General features: G+C 39.8%; 1 protein-coding gene across 6 annotated transcripts in view; it reads right to left on the bottom strand.

Moving 5' to 3' along the window:
• gria1a (glutamate receptor, ionotropic, AMPA 1a) overlaps positions 1 to 11,456 on the bottom strand; it is a 93,225-nt gene extending 81,769 nt beyond the window's left edge. For 4 of the 6 annotated variants that reach the window (XR_013295481.1, XM_077577310.1, XM_077577312.1 and 1 more), the window contains exons 1-2: positions 11,077 to 11,456; positions 10,810 to 10,944 (exon numbers count right to left, since the gene is read on the bottom strand). Coding sequence is in view for 5 of the 6 variants with exons in the window: in XM_077577310.1 (XP_077433436.1) it covers positions 10,810 to 10,944; positions 11,077 to 11,164 (223 nt within the window). In the remaining variant the exon portion in view is untranslated. The remainder of the gene's footprint in view (positions 1 to 10,809; positions 10,945 to 11,076) is intronic. The other 2 variants (XM_077577309.1, XM_077577311.1) reach the window with 1 other exon arrangement.
• Positions 11,457 to 21,278: the final 9,822 nt, after the last annotated feature.

Here is a 21,278-nt window from a genome sequence, read left to right as displayed (position 1 = left end):
TGCCACATTGAAATGACCTGATTTTGTGTCAGACTGAAAAATGCACACGACCAAAGCAAAGGCAAGTACTTGAAAAGCCTGAAGCTGAACCTTTCGGTCCCGGTTATAAACATATTCATATTGCTGTTTTAGCTTTCTAATTGATAGTTTGCGGCTTGATGAGCTACAACTGCAATGGTTCAGTCATAACAAACAAAAATGATGACGACAATGGCTGCACTGTCAATATGTTCACTTTGAGAGTCCAAAAGCCTTGCCAGTTATTATTATTATTATTTATTTATTTATTTTGTTGCATGGAGCATGGAAACTGTTCAAATCCCTTAAGAATAATATTAAGAAAAAAATTAAATAATAATAATAATAATAATAATAATGCAAATTACACCATCTAACATTTTTACCACAACAGAATTAAAGAAGACAGGCAGTTAACCAATTACTCACGCCAACTATGTTGCTTAACAATACACAGTGTTCCAAATTTTTATGCAAATGATTTTTTTGGTCTAATATTTATAACTAGTCGTCAACTTTTAGATATCTATCTTTATAAATGTTTTCAAACAAAGCTCCCAATGATAACAGTGTTTTTCTCAAAAATAAAAACACAGTTTTTGTTAAATTGCACTATTCCAAATCATGATGCATAGCAGTGTTCCAAGACATTTTATAGGTTGTAGAAAAACTGAACATGGTCCTTTGAATTTGCAGCATTAGGAGATTGTATTGCTGAAATCAAAAGCTATTTTGATCAAACTTTCGCAAGTCTTGCATCCATTTAACCAGTGAGTCTCTTTTTGAATGTATTTGCAGGATATAAGAATAACCTCCCAAAGGGAATGTTTGGATGCGAACTGCCTACCCCACCCTCATCAAGCTCTGCTTGAGGATGCTCCAAAGGTTGTGAACAGGTTTGAGGTCAGGGCAGGACGGGGGCCACATATGGTGAGACACGGTGCATGTAGTGCATGTCATGTTGTGAACTCACAAGATTTGTTTTTAGCTCAAATGAAAAAATTGTGGCCCTGATTCTTTTATGAAAAACACATTTGTTCATATTAACCGCTGGTGAATAAGGTGCAGTTTCATGTCAATCACTAAATACATCACACTGTACTGTTTGTAGTGACCGCTGCAAGTCCGGCATGGCGAGAGCCGTTAACCTGCATGGTTTCGTGTTAGGCCGGATGTTGGCAACTTTCCATGTGCGTGCAAGCATGCATATTCAAAAAGGGTCCTTTGCGTTGTTGTGAGTGTGAGCACAGCCAAACTTAACATTCACCGCCAATCCTAGCAGCTCTTCTCATTCCCTTTAAATAAAGCGCAATGCTAGCGTCGCATGGAGACATCTGTGTGCAGAAAATGAAGCAAAGCTCCGCGCATGAGTGAAACATCGGCAGTGTAAACAGGTAACCTTATTAAATACAGAATGAGCTCACGATTATCAAGGCTTGAATTAACTTTTTTTGGTCTTTTTTTTTGTCTTCGAGGAGCAGTTTTATGAATAATTGACTTCATTTGAGGGTCAACTTTCAGATTTTCCGCAGCAATTTTTTACTAGTTGATCCCAGTGAACTGAAGCAAAGGTTTTATTAAACAATAAAAATATGAAAACAAATGAATGAACAATTGCTTTCTTCTTTTCCATATACAGTACAGGCCAAAGGTTTGAACCCACCTTCTCATTCAATGCATGCTTTATTTTTGTGACTATGTACATTGTAGATTCTCACTGAAGGCATCAAAACTATGAAAACTATGACAACTAATGAACACATTTGGAGTTATGTACTTAACAAGAAAAAGGTGAAAATAATAAAATAAATACATAAATAAATAGCCACATTTTTCACTCATTCAAACTCGCTTCAAAAGGTGGTCACCTGAAAGGGTTTTCCAACAGTCTTTAACTCTTTTAATGCCAAAGACATTAAATGACGTTCTGCAAAAACCTACGGAGGAGCGCCAAAGACGTTAAAAGACGTCCACCCATTTTTTTTTTTTTTTTGAAACGGGTGGAGTAAAGCCTTGCCCAGCTGTGGTGAAAGTTTCAAGCAGATCTAGTGAGCCTAATGACTATTTTTGGCCCCTAGAGGGCAGCGATGACTCTCTTTTGACAAGATTGGGTAGGCGTCAGTAGAAGACGTGAGGCGGAGCTAGAGAGGACTGGCTGGGGAAGGGAAGAGAACATGGCGACCGGTTTGCAAGCAGCTCACGCTCGAGCATTTTTTTTCAAAGACGAAAAGCATCGACCAACGCTAAAGAGCACATTGATGACGACGATGATCATCATCGATGATGATGATGGTGACTCCGAGGTTGGAAGCGTTGACGCGGCAGTAGAAGACGTGAGGCGGAGCTAGATGGCTGAGGAAGCGAACAATGGCGGTTGCAAGCAGCTCACACTTGGGAATTTCTTTCAAAGACGAAAGGCATCGACCAACGCTAAAGAGCACATTGATGACGACGATGATCATCATCGATGATGATGATGGTGACTCCGAGGTTGGAAGCGTTGACGCGGCAGTAGAAGACGTGAGGCGGAGCTAAAGCGAACAATGGCGGTTGCAAGCAGCTCACACTTGGGAATTTCTTTCAAAGACGAAAGGCATCGACCAACGCTAAAGAGCACATTGATGACGACGATGATCATCATCGATGATGATGATGGTGACTCCGAGGTTGGAAGCGTTGACGCGGCAGTAGAAGACGTGAGGCGGAGCTAAAGCGAACAATGGCGGTTGCAAGCAGCTCACACTTGGGAATTTTTTTCAAAGACGAAAGGCATCGACCAACGCTAAAGAGCACATTGACGACGACGATGATCATCATCGATGATGATGATGGTGACTCCGAGGTTGACGCCGAAGTTGGAAGCGCTGACGCGGCGGCTATGACGACGTCATAAAGGTTCACGGGCTAGTGATGCTAACACCGGAAAACGCGGAGCACAACCGAGCACGCTCAGGCGGACGTTCAATCGGACGACGAAGAGTGCCCCGAGTCCAATGCATATTCATCGGAGGAGTGGGTACAGTCTGCTACTTGCTATTCCCCGGAAAAAAAGGCCGTCAAGAAAGTGTAACGTCTGCACGCGAAACGGACAATCGAAGTGAAACGTATCTGTTGTGCAAATCCTGCTCCCTCTCCTTGCACGCAGGGCAGTGTTACAAAAAGAAAAACTGTATTTGAAACATCCACATAATTGTAAATAGTACCACAGTTGTACACATTTGTAAATAGTTTGCGAAATTGTTTTGTCAAATTGTTACACTGTTGAATGTAAATAAACGTATTTTGCTATCAAAAAAAACTTTTTCATTGTTGGTGGTAGTGTTTTACAGAAGTAAAGCACTGTTTAGGTGTTTGTGGCATCATTCATGGGAAAAAAAAGGTGTCAAATTAACTAGAGTGCATGAAATAATAGCGTTTCACAAAAAGCTTGATTTCTCCGTATTTTGTTTCAAAACAGAGCATTTGGGTGAAACTAACCATTTTCTATTGTTGATTACTGAAGAACGGAATAAGGTAGAAACAAACTTTTTTTTCTGATGAAAGATGAGAGTTCAATCTTTCATTTGGTATTATGTGTGTTTCCATAGTCCAAACACAACATTTTCTGTGGACCTTGAAAGATCAGTCAAAATGCTTAAATCGGCTGGCACTGGCGACATCCCGTTTCTGAAAACGTCTGGCAGTCAAAGAGTTAAGGAGTTCCCAGAGGTAAGAATGTCAAGAGTATGCAAAAAAGTAACCGTTGCAAAGGATGGCTATTTTGAAGAATCTATAATGTAAAACATGTTTTCAGTTACTTCACCTTTTTTTTTGTTAAATACAGTACATAACTCAACAATGCTTCACGATCACCTCTATCTTAAGTTAGCTTAGCTGTGGCTTAGTTATCAGAAAAAATACAAATCTGTGATTCACAGTTTTGCTATTGAATGTGCTTTGATGAGGCCAAAATGTGAATTTTTAATTGCAAACTGTGATGATTATTCAGTATTTTCCCCAGGATTTGTATGACTGATTCGTAAAATGTTTTGCTAGTGGTGATTTAAGTAAGGAGGCTACCTTGTATAACGGTACTACTTGTCACTTTTGTGCTTGAAAGACAAAAAAGTGCCACTGACATGATTTTTATCTGTGGTCGACCCCCTCTCGACATGACTTCTTAACCTCTGCTAGCAAAATCTCTCCTTGACAAAGACCTGTATACATTCAATCTTGCCAAAATACTCTATAGAAGTCTTCCAAAAGGGGCATATTATACCCTCGCCCTACCCGTTATTCTGCATTGATTGGCTGAGCAGGCCTCATTGATCATGGCTGCCTTGTAGATCCTTTTCCAGTAGCCTTTGAGCTGGCCTCAGAGACCAAATGAAGCACTGCTCCCTTGCTGCATCACGGCTACAATACAAATGGTCTTTTCCATGAACACTAATTAGTCCTAACAAAAGGTTTATTTCCACAATGACTGAACTAGACACAAAATCAAAGTCACATTAGTAACATTGAAGCTAGATGAACGTTTTAAATAGCCTGGCACCTGGTGCTAAATTCTGTCATTTAAAAGCAGGGCTTATTACCTAAAATAGCTGAAGACTGCTGTAAATCCCTACTACCCCCACTCACACACACACACACTGATATCAAAGAGAAAAGTCGATCATGAAAGCATGAGCCTGCAGAGGATTTGAAGCTTGCGACTCAGTTCGTCCTTATTATAAACCAAGTCAATAGCAGATTATGGTAATGTGATATCTAACTGAGGGGAACAGTGACTAATATTCTGCATGTACATGCAGCAACCCTGGCAGTTATTTTGAAGCACTGAAGTAGCATCTATGCAATAAGCCTTCCAGTAAACTGACATGTGTGGACAAACTGAGAAACTACAGGTGTGACTTTATAACTTGGTAGAAGCGGAGAGTGAAATCCAAGTTAGCTCCATTCTGATACCTCACAGTAGCAGTGGTGTTGCCATTTTTTGTTTCCAAATAAATACACAGACAGGCAATAAAATGAATCATGTGCTTATCATCATGGTCTGATTGCATTCAGCTCACCAAGGTACGGTCTGCTAAGGTAAATGTTTATTTGATTTTGAGATCTGTGCATCAATTATTTACAGTTAAGTCCTAAATTAATCTTAACCTAAAAAAGATTTAGTCTGGTTAAAGTAGCACAAAGGAACTTTTCAAAATATTTTCATAACTTTTCTGATGAAACATGGACTTAAAACTAGTTGAATGGTACTTTTGCCATGGCCTGAGGGGGTCTGTATCATTTTTACCGGCACTAAGCAACTTTGAGTAGGATGCCAATCGTACCACACAAAAAAAAACAAAAGTGCTGACTGCTTTATGGCATACGTCACTTACTCCTTTACCGATTCGTTACAAAGACAGAAGTCAATTTGACTGTCGACGTACGATTACTGCCTTCCTGGAAGAAGCTGCATAACAACTGAAACGTTTTATCTGAGGAGACAAAAAAGAAAAAGGGAAGATGCCCGGATAAAAGGACAGTCAAGGATCAACATTGGCCCGCATTTCACTTGCTGGTGTGAGCGAGGCAATGCGCTTGTCCTCATGGTAAATGTGGTCTTCCTTTAGGCGTAACATTACTGCATTTGTCCATGTGGTGCCGCTACAATCAACGTAAACTGAAAGTTCCTTAGAATTGTTTTAATTTATTTGTTAAACTGACGCAATCAATTTAGGAATTTTATGGATAAAAATGAAGACCAGAAGCACGAATGCTTTCCAATCTCTAGGACCTTGGGTTAACTATGGGCCCAAGATCCCAATCAAAATTTGTAATGCAACTAACAAAACCTTAAAGATGTTTGACAAAGCAGGTAATAAGCATGGTAGGCCTGAAGTGCAAAACACAACAGTAAATGAAAAAATACACAAACAAACAGTGGTTCTTAGCCTGTGTTTGATCAAACCCCAGGGGTTCGGTGAGTCAGATTCATAGGTTTGGTGGACGTCAAGACACACACCTGACTCATAGGATTCGAGATCATACATCCCACTTGGCTATTATTGGTTGCAGGTGATCACGCTACGTTGCTTGGTCTATCTGTGCTGCAAAGACTTTGGTGCGCTCAGAAGTCGACTTGTGACTTCTGTGATGGTACGTCATATGATTTCTTTATTATTGTAATTCCTTCACAATGTTGAACAAAAAAAAAAAAAGAGGATATGTGCAATATGTATAACGGGACCTATGGTGTTCCACAGGGTTAAATTCTGGGGCCTCTGCTGTTTATACTGTATTGTTTTAAAGTGCTCTATAAATAGTCAGCAAACTGCATGATTTGCAATGCCAAATTGAGCAACGCATGGAGATGGGAAATATAAGAACACACCACTTTCTGAATTCAAGGTGAAGAGAGCCAGATTCGATAAAAAGTCTCCCGGTTCATTTTGTTCACCACTCTTGAATTTGAAAAAAATAAGTAACGTAGAGAGCCATGACAAGATTTTTAAAATATAAAATTTAAAATTGCCACTGCAGTCATGCTTACGGATAAGAGACCTAATGGTGAGGTGGCATGGCTCAGTGGTAGAGTTTTCATCTCACAACTGGAGCAAGACACTGAACCCCGATTTGCTCCCAGTGGACCTGACACAACCTGACCTAACAGTACATATAATACAGTGCAACACAACTAGGAGGCACACTCTGTGCATAGGGCCTCATCCTCCATGGGGGACAGCAATTGATATCTCTGACCAATCGGAAGCATGCGGCTGGTCGGCACTTGCGGAGCAAAGAGTGACTTCAAGTGTCGTCGGGAGCAAGTAAGCGGCAAAAAAAGAGGAATCCCATGCTTCTCTTGAAGGTGGATGTAGTTCAAATAAAACCATGTGGTATAAACCAGTTCCTTATTACATAAGAATCTCTTTCTCATGTCTTTGTCTAGAGTCTAGACTGAAGACCTCTTGTTGCCTTATGCATTCTTCACATAGAAAAGGAGTGTTAAAACGACCAGAATGATGGCGATTATGTGTCAACTTTATCTAACAGATTGTCATTTTTTTCATACATGTAAGCAAATAATTAATTGTTGGTTTGTGTGTGTGTTATGGACTGACAATCTATGTATGTTATTGCTAGGGGTGTCAGGCGATTACATTTTTTAATCGTAATTAATCGCATGACTTCAATCGCTAACTCACGATTAATCACAACTTTTATATCTGTTCTAAATGTACAGTAAAATGTACAATCAAATATTTTTCATTTTAGTTTTCATACTCTTGTTAACATACAAGTGGATACAAATATTTAACTAACAGAATATGGCTGCATTTTTTTAGTCATACAGTAATTTCATAATAATTCATAAAATTTTGTTAAAATAAAAAATATGTACTGTACTGTAAAAAAAAGTGGATTTGTGTCTAGGTCATTTTTCTGCCATTAGATGGTATGATTGCATTTGTACAACGTTGGTGACAGCTCAGTGCATTTTTATTTTCATATTAAGAGCTTTTTAATCTTTAACCTGAAGTAACTTGTGAAATTCTGCATATTTTTAAAATTGTAAAATACAACTTGACCCCAGTTCCCACAAATATATGCATAATTAACGCACAAATTTTGACACACATAGTTATAATGACAAATCAGTATAATGTGGTATATATATATATATATATATATATATATATATATATATATATATATATATATATAATTATTATTTTTTAAATTATTATTTAAAAACATTTTTTTTTTTTTTTACTGTACCAAAGAAGAACCCAATAAAAGCTTTCCAAAAGTGATATGGTAAAGATCAACTCAAGGCCCTGTTCTTTACGACAGGTGCCAGTGGTTGCGCGTGTGTGTACGTTTGCAACGGGACTGATGGCCTCTCGAGGAAGTGGCGAGTCATAAGAGCCAGCTGATGAGCATCACCCTCATCCGGAGCGCTATTCATGCCCTGCGCACAAGGGCTCATTCACCCAATGCTTTTTATGCTCATGCACCCTGAGAGCCCGCGGGCACTTTCCCACTGTGAACTGTCACTCACTCACCACATCCGACAACAGACGTCAGAATGGCCATCCAGATGCAAACGCACACGCTCATCTACTTGGGCATACTAAACAGGAACCCGAGAACAGGTTGCTTTTCTCTTTTGACTCTAACGCATGCAGAAAAGCTCTTTGAGACAGGAAGAGATGTCAATTTTGCTTTCTGTGACACACTTAGCAAAGTCAAGCCTATAGTCACGGAGTGAAGCGTGACACCGTAAAGAAAATGTGTTAGATGTGATGCCAGTGCACAAAGGATTGAAGCAGGAAAGATGGCTTGTTGTGCCGTGCTCATGGATAAATCAATAAAATAAATAGCTTCCTTGAAATATAGCTGTCACTATCGAATATTTTTAAAATCAATAAATCTATTGATCATTCAATTTATTGATTGACTAATCGGATTCATTTTAATTTTGCATTAAAATGTATTATAAAAGCATATTTTTCCCTGATTACTGTTTATTAACCGGTAAATTGTGTTTATTTCGTGCTTTGTTCCCGTACACTCTAAAAACAGTTGGGTCAAAAGTAATCCAATTATGGATAAAAAATGGACTTATCCACTTCATGGGTCAATTTGACCTAACTTTCTGGGTTGTTTTGTGCAAAATGGCACAATTTTTTGACCCAAGTAAAGGAACTGACCAATATTTATGAGTTGTTTTACACAAAAAGACCCATTTCTTGACTCAAAGTAGAGGATCGTTTTTGACCCATAGTTGGGTTATTTTTGACCCAACTGTTTTTAGAGTGTATAGCGATTTAAAAAAAAGAGTTGGGGGGGGGGGGGGTGATGTTGCGCTATGTTACCGGCATTGTCATTGTTTTCCAAAGTAAAAACAGATGTTTGCAAATGTCTTATTTTGATCAGCCTTCTTTCATGAAGGACTACAGAAATCAGTGAACAATTACTGCTGATATGCTGAAATCAGAGGATTTGGACGGTTTTAAAAAAATGGATCCAAACGATTACTCAATTATTAAAATAGTTGTCGATCAATTTAATAATCGTTTACTTGTCAATTAATCTATTAATTTTGAGAGCTCTAATTGAAACGCTCCAAAATTTGGTCTTTGGGATTTAATTACACGCATTTAGGAATTTAACCAACTGTTTCCACAAGGGTATGGTTCAAGTTTTGAGAGGCATGAAAAAAAGTGTACAAAACAGTAGGATACACATCTACAGCCACCCGGTGGGATATCAACCACAGCAGTATGGTGCAATGATAGGATGGAGCAAGACACTGCAGCCACTTGAATCTCACTTCTGTGTGACAAGAGAAACAAAATAGCCATCTATTTTATTTAGCGCATATCCTTAGCACTTATCAGGATAACAGGGAGCTGGAGCCTATCAAGGAAGGCACCGTGGATTGGCCGCTTGTCCATCACAAAGCGCATATAGACACACAATCACATTCACATCGTCACTGAGTGGAACTGAACCGCACAAAAGTCAGGCATATGTACCACTACGCCATCAGTGACCTGAGGAAATTAAATCCGCTAGACTAAAAAAGCACCATTCTGATAGATGCATTAAGTTTCACCCTGCACTTGAAAGACAAAGCAGATCAGGGTTTAGCATTCCGGACCACTCACATGGCGAGCTGAAGTGAACAATGCGTCCTTGTCCAAAATTTGACTTAAGTCTTATACAGACATTTACTGTGTTTGATCTGTGAGCATATTTGTGGGTAGTCCTCTGCTCCATGACCTTCATGTTCAAATTTCATTCCACTCTGAGATTGAAATCATATAATGGGGTGCCTTTTGTGTGTGTTGTTTTGTTGCTTTCTTCTTTGTAATAAATCCTCCAAACATAATTTTTGGGCACTGTTTTCACTTTTTTTGTTGAATTCCTCAGTGACACTGTATTGCAATGCTATGATGTCACGCAGCTTACACAGTTGTCGATTCAATGAAAACAATTTATCATTGTCAAGATAATATTGCTCGTTAGGCAACCAATACATAGAAATTAGTGCAGGATCCTGGTTTCCAAACTGTAATATTCTGATCTAAATGAACCTGCTTGATGGACAAAAATATGCGTAATAGTTCTCATACTGCAATTACAGTGTGGGACATAATTTGATACTCTTGTCAAAAAGCCTCAGAGACCAACCAATCTTGTCAGAACACAAAGGCCGGTTAAGTGCAGGGTAACAAAGAAGAAACAATTTAGCGTGACGTTTCCTTTGTATCTGTGAGGCATGCACTTGTTCTCTGACTGGCATTATGACACATATTATCAGCCACTGGAGAATAGAATCCCCACTGCTCTGATTGGCCTGCTATTATCTCGATAAAAATGGAACCGGAATAATTCTGCATCATTTCCGACCAAAGTTAAAATCTCTCAGAATGTTTGATTTTCTCTCTTTGAAATCAGGCGAGAAAAAGTTGATTCTTGCATTTGGATTATATCATGCAGGTACATTTTTAAACAACAATCTTGTTTTTTATCCACTTTAGCTTTGACTCTTTGCTTCTACTTCAGTTTGAGGCTCATAAAAATGTAATCATTGAGACATAAAAATGTACAACATGCAAGAATCCGGTTCCTCTGCAGAGGTTGGCCTCCCTGGAGCGCAAAAAGCGCGCCGCGTTCACGCAGCAAGAGGTTGAGAAAATAAGTCCCCCGTGCACGCAACAGTTACGAGCCGCTCACTGACACTCACACGGCCTTTAAAAGACAATTGTTTAGGAGACAAAGCACAAACAACGACGCATGAATACTCACAGGCATATGTCATGGAAAAACTATTTCCCATCTTGACCATATCGACCTGCGGCACCAGTTTGGGGATGTCCTGGTGGTGCGAAAGGGCGAAGCGAAACACTTCATATTCATGGGACTCGGTGGGGAACAATCCTCCTGTTGAGCATCAAACACAAATCATTGTCATGTGAAATTGTAAAAAGAGCCACACCGGGAGAACGCGATGGAGCAATCATTTTAGGAGGAGACAAAGGGATTGTTGGACGGGTGCGCGCGCGCCATTCTTACCTATATTGATGTTACTTGGGAAACTTGCGCTTGAAGCCAAGCACATCCCCAGTAAACTGGTGTAGAGGATGCTGAAGCTTCGCTGCATATTTCCTTTTGCATTGGCGAAGGGAAAAGAGTCGAAATCCGAACATACATACGTCTCCTCCGCTATTCAACTTCAAAATACCTCCCGTGCTTCAGCTCTCCTCCCGTTGCTCGTTAGCGCAACATCATCTTCACCGACATGGATTCAAAGAGAGACGACGAGGAGGAGGATGAAGATGATGATGATGAAGGTGCTGGTGGTGGTGATGGCAATGGCGAGAGGAGGTACCTTCCTCTCGACTGCTCTCCCTCGATCTGCTGATGCTTTCTTGTGCTTGGATGCTGTTGTAGTGATGGAGAATGTCTTCGGCGTTTTGGCGCGCTGCAACAAAAAAAAAAAGGAAAAAAAGTGTACGCCCAGGAAGGGGAAAAAACAGCAAAAATCTTTAGTGTTATCATAAGGAGCTCACATTCATCATGCAGACCTCAAAATCACAATTATTTTACTGTTTCCCTCCGAAGGGAGCTTAAATGCCTGAATTCAAAATCTCAAACTCAGACTCAGAATTGGAACGCTATCGAATAATGGCAGTCTTTAAAAGGGAACTTGTGCTGTTAAGAGTTTAAACTACTATAAAAATATTTCCATGTGTCCTATTAGAGCAAGGAATTAAAAGGAAGTTTAAAGTATTACATTACTGACCTTTGTTAACCTTTACATTAGAAAAATCTAAATGTCACAAAAAATAGCCTATATGCTGAAATGACTGATAAAGATGACATACTGCAGGAAGACTTATAATGTTCTCAGAATGGCAACAGGTGGATACACAGTTTAATTGTGGGAGAGCATTTAATTATTCTGTTTATCACTGTATACGTTGCTGGCATAGATGTATATGAACAAACAGTACATTCATTTCCTGCACTCATGGCTGATTAATGCAGCACAGAGTTTGTTTAGGGTTAAAAACCTTTAAACTACTTGTGGTCCAGGGTTTGAAAATAGTTGCATGATTAAAGTGCAATTAAAGACACTAATAAAAAAAAAAACAATAACAAGAATTGTCAAAGTAAATATTGCTATGATTTGGGTTAAATAAATTAAAAGCCTGCTGAATGAAAATGTTCAGATTTCTGGAAACATTTGAATTGCAAATAGATGTTGTTTAGACTTTGGGTGGGGGTTATTCCCTGGAGGAATTGATTTAACTTTGCAAGATTCCACACTTTAAACTAGTCCTTTTTAAGTACAATATATGAAAATTCTGACTTTTGCTCTGCACGCTCACTTCCCCTTTGCAGCGAGCAGGACTGCTGTGCTGCTGATAAGGGAGGGGTTATGAGTTAAAGCATGTATTTACAGACAGCTACAGCCAATTACCTCCCAAAGAAAAGGTACATGACCCCACGCTTTTGTACACATGGGAAAAATGAGACAAAACCCAATGGGATTGACTGCAAACTGCACTGCGGTGTCATGTTTTGGTTTTAAATTCTGACTTAAACAAAATGAGAGCTATAGAGCTCTGGCTGCATTGTTGGAGAAAAATACAATGATTTCTTGATTTAGAATGTTACTTGCATAACGAAATGAAGGTGTGAAAACACTTGTAGGAGAAAAATATTAAAATTGTGTACTTCAATATCTAGTGTTTCCAGATGAGGAAAAACTAAAACTCTGGCCTCTTGGATTATTGTGCAGTAGCAAAGCGGCAAGTACAGTACATATATTTTTTTATTTAATGAATAGTGGCGGGATGGTTACTAAAAAAGAGAGTTTTGCTTTGTTCTTTGAGAGCAAGAAGCTTGCCTAATGCATATGTAAACATCCTGGTTTCATAGTGTTTATTTCTGAGTGCAACCACAAGCCTGATTAATGCAAATAGCCCTTAGAATAGCAGTAGTAATGATGGCAAAGTTTTCTGGAGGTAGAATACTGGCAATTGCTTGTCGACTGAAAGGAACGCACCAAACGATATCTTCGTCACAGATCATAAGGTGAGTGTCTGTCTGAGGTTTTTAATAGAAGTCTGTGTGAAGCAAATAATGAGGCCAATCCGTCAAAATCCTTCCTGTGGTTTCACTCTAGTGGGGGGGAAGAGCAACTCACAAGCATGTTATTCCTTTTAATTGAGCCACTACACCCATGCTGTCACATTGTGTGCATCACAGGACAAAGCTGTGGATCAGACAGGCTAGGAGAGAAAAAAAGAAACAAATTGGAAGAAAACAAACGGGTTTGAGGTGATGATGGAAACAATGACACGAAATAGACTAAAGCCTTGGCACACACTCCTCATGTATTTACTACAGTTTAAGCTGCTCAGGGTCACGGTTACACAGCAATCCGTCAGTGTAAAATTTCCAGTGTTAGATCAAATATGCAGTAAGCAGTGTTATTTTAACACTATTAGGATAAAACATTACGCTTTCAGAGTAAATTTCCCTGAGTGTTGGGGTGGATGTTGGGTGTAACCTGAATAGCACTACCTTGAGTGTTAAATTGACCACACCCTAATTTCCGGTAAAGGAGAATCTTTCCAATTTTCCAGCGCGCATTTCAATAGCGATACAGCCAGTTGTTGTTGTTGGGGCGGCGTGGCTCAGGGGCGTAGTGGTCGTCTCCCAACTCTGAGAGCGTGGGTTCCATCCCAGGCCCGTGTAACTATGTGAAAGTATCTCTGAGCAAGATACTGAACTACCGGTTTCCCCTGATGCCGTTTTATCAGTAGTCAAAATGTATAACACTTTGAGGGCCTTGTAAGGATGAAAAACACTATATGAATGAAGTACTATTTACCAGAGTAAAGTGTAGTTACATTTTTAAGACTGACACTAGTGTAATATACTCATAAGTGTTTATCACTATACAGTGTTGGAGTAACACTGGTTAATAGTGAAAAAAGTAACACTTTGAGAAGTGTAACATTTACACTCATTGGTGTGGACACTTATAAACACTTTTCTAGTGTTAGATTTAACATGCTCAGCGTTACTCTAACAATTTTGCTGTGAAAATTCTTAGCAAATCTCTCGAATGACAGATAATAGGATTTCATAAATTAAATATGTATACATTATTATCATTTATATATTTGATATTGGCCTCCGGCTTCTTCAGGCAATGATGGGTACGAGCATGTAAGGTGGGAGCGTGTTGTGACGAGAATACTTCAAAGACCTTCTCAAGTCCACTGACTCGCCTTACAGTCAAGAAATAGAGTACTGGAACTGTGAGGTAAACAACGGTGAATACACCACAACAAGAAATGTTAACATCTCAAGAACTCGTCTTGTGTCCTTGAACATCAATTCCAAGTTGTTCACAAGTCGACTCACGGTCTGCTGAGGCATGGCATCCCCCTCTTCTTGAAGGGAAGCCCTCAGGTCATTGAGGTTCTGGAGTGCAGAGTTTCCAGCCTCTACACGGCTACTCAGCTGATCCCACAAGTTTTCAATAGGATTCAGGCCCGGAGAAAGTGCAGGCTATTCCATTTGAGGCACACCAGTTTCCAACAGCCCTGCGATTGGCTGGCAACCAGTTCAGGGTGTACCCTGCCTCCTGCCCGAAGCCAGCTGGGATAGGCTCCAGCACCCCCGCGACCCTTGTGAGGAAAAGCGGCCAAGAAAATGGATGGATGGATGGATGGAGTTTCCAACAGCCGTTCCCAGATGCTGCCACATCGATGAGCTGGAGCATTGTTGTTTGTGAATTTTGCCGTTAAGCTCCTGGACATGTGCATTCAAAAGCTTAGAGAAGGTCACATTAAGCTCACCTGTAAATGTTTGAATGAATTTTAGGTTCATCCTGAAATTTCACCTGAAAGCATCCCTAACTTTTTGTGAGTAGTGTATTTGTTGAAACACCATGGACAGCTCATGCTCGCAGCGAAGCTGTGATGTCACCACGGTAAAAGCTGTCCTGGCCCCTAATTCAACGCAGCATTTTTTGACGAATCTGAGTCTCGCAACTCTCCAGATTCAATACTGACTTCCGTCTATCAATTCGTCACTGACGACGCCCTTTTGCTGACAAATGAGTGGAGACAGACGAGGTGCTTTAAGCGCCTGTAAGAAATCTCCCACCCGCAAGAGTCTCTCTTCCGATCTGGAGTCGCTCAAGGTCATGGGCGGCAAGCAGGAGTCGCTCAAGGTCATGGGCGGCAAGCAGGTGTGACCATACTTTTGTCTCTCAACACGATGTCTTTCCTTTGGGGTTCACCCCGGTCCATGAGAGGGTAGTCCCATCCACCTTCAGGTGGGGTATGGGTCCTAACTGTTATTTGTGCCTATGCACCAACTAGCAGTTCAGAGTACCCACCTTTTTGGGGTCCTTGTAAGTGGTGCTGGAGAGTGCTCCAGCTGGGCACTCCATCTTTCCGCTGGGGTCTTCAATGCTCATGTGGGCAATGACAGAGCACATGTAGCATGGCAGTGGTAAAATCTGTCTTCTGGGCAAGGTCAAAGCCTGTAAGAAAATTTAACGCACATGCAAACATATTCTGCCTGAAAACTCAGAGAGAGGAGAGGTGGCACCTTGATCATGTACGGCGGAAACCATTAGAACAGTGATATCTCGGAGTAGGCAGTAACATCCAGTAAAGCGCTTCATTACCTTTTCAAGGTCACAGAGAAGCACACAAACTCACCAGGAGGGCTTATGGCATCAGCCCAGGACTGACAGCTGTAAGGCGAACTGGGAAGACAGCTCAAATTTTCAGAAATGGTGGTTTAACGCTTTTATTCTTAGGTCAGAAAAATCACAGCAGGTAGTCATGCCGGTTTTGACCTTGTGGAGAAAAGGTTTGTAGGAGATTACTTTCCTGCGGAAGGAAAAACAAGAGTCGGAAGACTCACTCTCATAATTGAAGTTGACTGTTGAAGGTTTGCTGGCTATTTATTCAACAGGACCTTTAAGCAGCTCAGTATCCGAGGACTGCATGTGATGTTCGGGGTATTCTACTCAAATTCTCCAGGGAATAAAGTAAATGTCACTGATGATTTTCTGAGGTTACACGTAAGGTGCGTGTTAAAGTTACAGTACACTGAAAATTGTTGTCGTGTCAGGACAGTGATATTCCGTAGCAAAAATTACAACCAGTCCCAGTCAAATCAAAGACTCTGGCTTTGAATCTTGCCTCTGGCTTTTCTGTTTAGAGTTTGCATGTTCTCTCAGTACTTGTGTGAGTCTTCTCCCTCTAGTCCAGCTTTCTCACCATGTCATACTACAACTCACCTTGAACAGGATGAGCAAAAGAAAATGATACGTCACAAATTGAAATGACTTGATAATCCAGACCTTATTGCCTCATTCATCCACTCACACCAACAGAAGTTTGAGGATAATGACGGCGATGTTGATGATAACCAACCAACTCTTCATGAACAATCTTGCTGGAAGGGATAGGTATTAAACTAGCAACCTTCTTATCGGCTTGTTAGCCACTCAGCTGCTTGAGCCAACTACTAAAATACACCTGTGTTTGCTTTCCGCTTATATGGCCATTTATTCCCTCACGTGTATACGCTGTCAGACCTAATCTCCTGTTTGTATTCACAGATTATGACATGCGAATTGCTTTTTGGATTTAGTGTATCTGTGTTTATCTCTGCAATACCACATTTGTATCGTGTTGTACCTGTATTTCTTTTTTAACCTATGAATGATTAAAAAATATCACAATTCTTATTGTTAGAAGTAGTTCAAGTGTTTTTGTGACAGAATGTTTGTGTCTTACTCTTTGGCCTAAAGAAAATGTCCTGTAATTGGCTGGTGACCAGTCGACGATACGACCGCCTCTCACAAAAAATCAGCTCACCCAGACACAGTATTGAGGATAAGGAAAACGCTACAGGTTTGATACATTTTCTGAAATTGAAACCAGTGATGCTATAGAAGGCCAATTATGCTGTTATCTATTTAAAATTCTTTGCTCGGGCTTTGTGGGGTATCAGCCGGGTGCAATTATTCAACACTTTTGGCTTGTTGCGTTCTCTGCATACTCGTACACTCGCTGCCTGACTGACAGACACTGTTGACGTACACCAGCTTTGGACAAATGCCCTACATTAGCACAAAATCAATAAGAACTCGACTGGCCCGGGCTCGGTGGATGTCTGATTTCTGCTCAGCACCTTAATTGGCATGAGTTATTGACATGTGGCTTACAGTAATTAGGCATTCCTATAATTGATTCAGATATTTTTTCCAGAGAGGAAGGCTGTCTTTTAGAAGTTTAGGAAGATTGGATAACTGTGAAGAGTCATGAGGTAATTAGAAAGTTTGTGTTTTAAACAAAGCAAGGAGCTATTCATCTTTTACAATGTGCCACTTAATTGAATATATTTTTCATCATCATTCACAATTTCCATATGGCATACAAACACAAGGTTCTCATTTCTGAAGGTGTATAATTTCAGTACTTTCTTTTTCCATTTCTAAATCAATAACACAAAAACGGCAATTGGTGTCATGTCATTTTACCTTTACAAATAAGTCGTGTCACGTCATATATTTGACATCTTTTAATAAGCCAAACAAGATTCTATTTGGATAATTAAAAAAGAAAAATGTTATATGCTCTGGATTTTCTTTAACGTTTGCAATGAAAGAAAATTAACAAATATACTGTGCACAGTGATGAGCAAAGCACAAAATGAATTCCAAATGAGATCACCAGGTGATTATTTTAATACAGCTCCTGCTTTGACTTAAACTATTTTAAACAAGGCACATTATATGTACATTTTACTGTTCAGTGAGCAACCACCTTCAACTCTGAGGTCTTCATGTTCCTACTACAATGTATCACTGCAATCAAAATGGTAGTGAAACTAGTAGAAATCTATTGCATGGAATTGATAGAGGGTAATAAATGTACAGATGGTTTGAATCATAGGCTTTTCCTTGGGAGACTTTAGACATGCTCCCTTAAAGGATACAACTACTTTTAAGGCTTTTCAAATTATGCAACGCAATTATCCAAATTATGCAAATCATTCACAAATAGTCAACCTCGATGTTTGGCCCTTTCAGCACTATAGGCCCACAGTGACTGTACTTATACAGAGGGCACAGTCAGTCGCCTAATGCCAGTTATCAAGCAGACATACAGCATGTATAACCACAAAGCCGGAAACATTAAGTGCTGAGGGAAAAAAACATGTTTTGGTCCTCACTGCCCTTTTAGCGCAATTCAGGTGTTCGTTTTCATATGCTGCCTGCATAATTGCCTTGCCCCTCCACTAGCCGCAGGGGAAGCAGAGCTCTTACAATGTTACTGTGGTAATACTGATTGATAGAGTCGATACTTGTGCAGTTCCAGACCATTGAGCATCGCCGCACACAGACATGTCAAATTTCAGGGAACAAATTATAACGGCCTGCATCGCGATTAATCCCCAACGGGAAAATGGAAATATTGTGAATACCTGTGAAACCGCAGAGGACATCAGACAATACAATATAACCAGGCAGAGGCTTTTGCATCAATTCTTTCACAGTACCGACACACAGAGGGAATGACAAAGGGGGAATTTGTGCTACCATGTCACATTGTGTCAGAGAAGTGAATTTTAAATTAGGCCAAAAATCATTTGCACTATTTAATAGTGAGGCTTGAGACTTTTTGTCATCCCAGTGAGGATAATGTTTTACAATAGTCTGTATTAGTATTTTGGGTACTTTTGTATCAACTCAATTTACAACTGTCAAGCATGACTTTTATCATTAAAAATACAATAAAAACACAGTAATCATCCCTATTAACTTGTTAAAGACCACATAAAATAACATGAATTCGGCATGAAATTATTAACCGCTTAATGGACTCGTTTTTAATATTAAAATCCGAAGAAATTAGAGGTCCCGTTATGGATTGTTTACGACTTTAGAGGCTCCATTGTCATGTCATGTAAGGCATTGACACATTTGTCATTATTTTAAAGAGAAATCAAACAGTTTATAGGAACCTTGGAGTTTTGAATAAGTGCCAAATAAATTTGAACTGCAAATGCTAATTACAATTACAAATCCAATGTGAATACTTAATTCTGGTTAATACATCATATGAATCCCCAGACACCACACAAATAATTCTCCTAGCAGCTGTGAGCGATATAATAATGTCATCACAGCAATGAGATTGGATGCTTTGTTAGTGCTTAGAGGCGACACCATCATATCGGAATCAGTGCATACAGTAATTACCAACAATAAGTAATAGCTGACCCATCCTGAACAACATGTAACCAAGCCAAGACATTTAGTGCTTTAATCTGTTGTTTTAGTGATTAAGAATCTAAGTATCTGTTTATTTAGTTCTGACCCAATAGTGACATGATGTTTTCATAATAGAGATTTATATTTATGTTACTGCTCAAAAGATTTTTCTTTTATGATAGTGGAAGTTGATTATTATGTTTTACTGCCTCATTATAAAGTAGTTTAGTGCAACATCTGTCTGGAAATTCTGCCTCAAACAAGCATCTACGTCCTAATCAATCATATAAATAGTTCCGTGTGGCAAATGGGGCCACTGCAAATGAGCTCAGAAATGCTTACAGGGGTAGTCAAAGCAAAATCAATGATAAACAGGACCTCAACCTGCCAATTGTTCATTTTGCTCCTTGGTGATCTGTGGCGGATGTTTTCACACATTGCTAACAAACAGTGAGTGAAGCCATGTGCCCAATTATGGCATGAAATATTTAGAATTACAATTATACAACAACTCCGGAATCTGACTTGAAAAGCGTTTCTTCTTACATACACAGAAGGTTAAAGTTCATGGCTGGCTCATGTGTCACTGTATACATCGCTGGTATTAGCGTTGGCAGCTCCAAGAAAGCCATCACAAATCAAATATTTGCCCTGGGAAATCATGGTGGTGGATCAATTTAGATGTGAGAGTGTATGTGTTAATGTCATTGTCACCACAAACCATTCCTGCTGCAGCTGCAAGGAGTTCTATGAGCTAATTTAATCAAGAGCTTTAATAAGCTCAGTCGTTGCCTGACTGACTCCATACTTGCAGGGAAAGTCACTGAAAATGAGGACAGAGAGAAGATAAAGTCAGGGGGGAGTCATGAAAGACAAAAGGACAGAGACGGCAAAAGTACTGACATCTGTACTTACACTAATCGAGGACATGATACATTAATCAACATCACACCCCTTATAAAGCCCTTATTTAGGCCTGATTTTCACTGACTGGGGTTCTGTTTACAGTTGCACCTCCTCTCAGTCAGCTGGGATAGGTAACCATGTAGCAGTTAACCATTAAGCAGTAGAGAAATAACGGCTAGACAGCAAAGGGACTGAGCGACAGCAAAGGAACTGTTGAGCTGCCCAGCTGCACAAGCATGAGTAATGCAGGTCAACAAGGCACCAGTTTGTGGGTCAGCAAACCAGAGCACAAACATTTATAACAAGAACATACAGTACACAACCACATAGTGTTTGCCAACAGACTGGGATGTCCGTGAAGTCTGATTTGTTTATTTTTTGCACAGCAGTTTGATTAGGGTAACCAGGCTTTCAAAATTAAAAACCATGCCTTTTATCTCGCACTGGTCCTGCACTGAAACATTGGAAATATACAGCAACCAGCAAGGAGTGACCGCAGTGGATAGTAGGACTATTTCCCATGATTCTTAGGCTAGGTTTACACTGACGGTTTTAGTGCGGTATTTGGAAATTAATTTTTTTGTTGTCAAACCCCTTTTTTTGTATGTGTGTAATCTTTCACATTACATATTAATCGCTACCTCAGTTTGTTTGCTGTGTAAACCAAAGTGTTCCCAAAGTAACCTGCCGCATGTGCAGAAGAAGCTACGACGTCATTCACAACGTTGTATTTAGTGAAGTAAATACATATGGGCCAACATGTCAGGGCCACGGACTTTTAGAAGTTCGTCATCGGGGCTCATCTTTTTATCATCTCATATCTACAGAGGGGCGATATAGGAGAGGCAGAAATAATATTTTGGGAAAATGACACGAGCCTTTCAGTCTCCTCATTTCATGGAGACGTCTTCTAAAGATGACGTCACGTCATTGCCGTGTGTAATAAAAGAACCCGTCTGTGTGGCTAAATTACTTTACTTACAATGTCAACCTTATGCTTCATGTTTCAAGCAGGATTAAATTAAAGTCAGATATAAAGTCACAA

The sequence above is a fragment of the Vanacampus margaritifer genome, chromosome 10, assembly GCF_051991255.1.
Source record: "Vanacampus margaritifer isolate UIUO_Vmar chromosome 10, RoL_Vmar_1.0, whole genome shotgun sequence".
NCBI classification, from domain to species: Eukaryota; Metazoa; Chordata; class Actinopteri; order Syngnathiformes; family Syngnathidae; genus Vanacampus; species Vanacampus margaritifer.
This window is presented reverse-complemented; position numbering and strand designations above follow the sequence as displayed.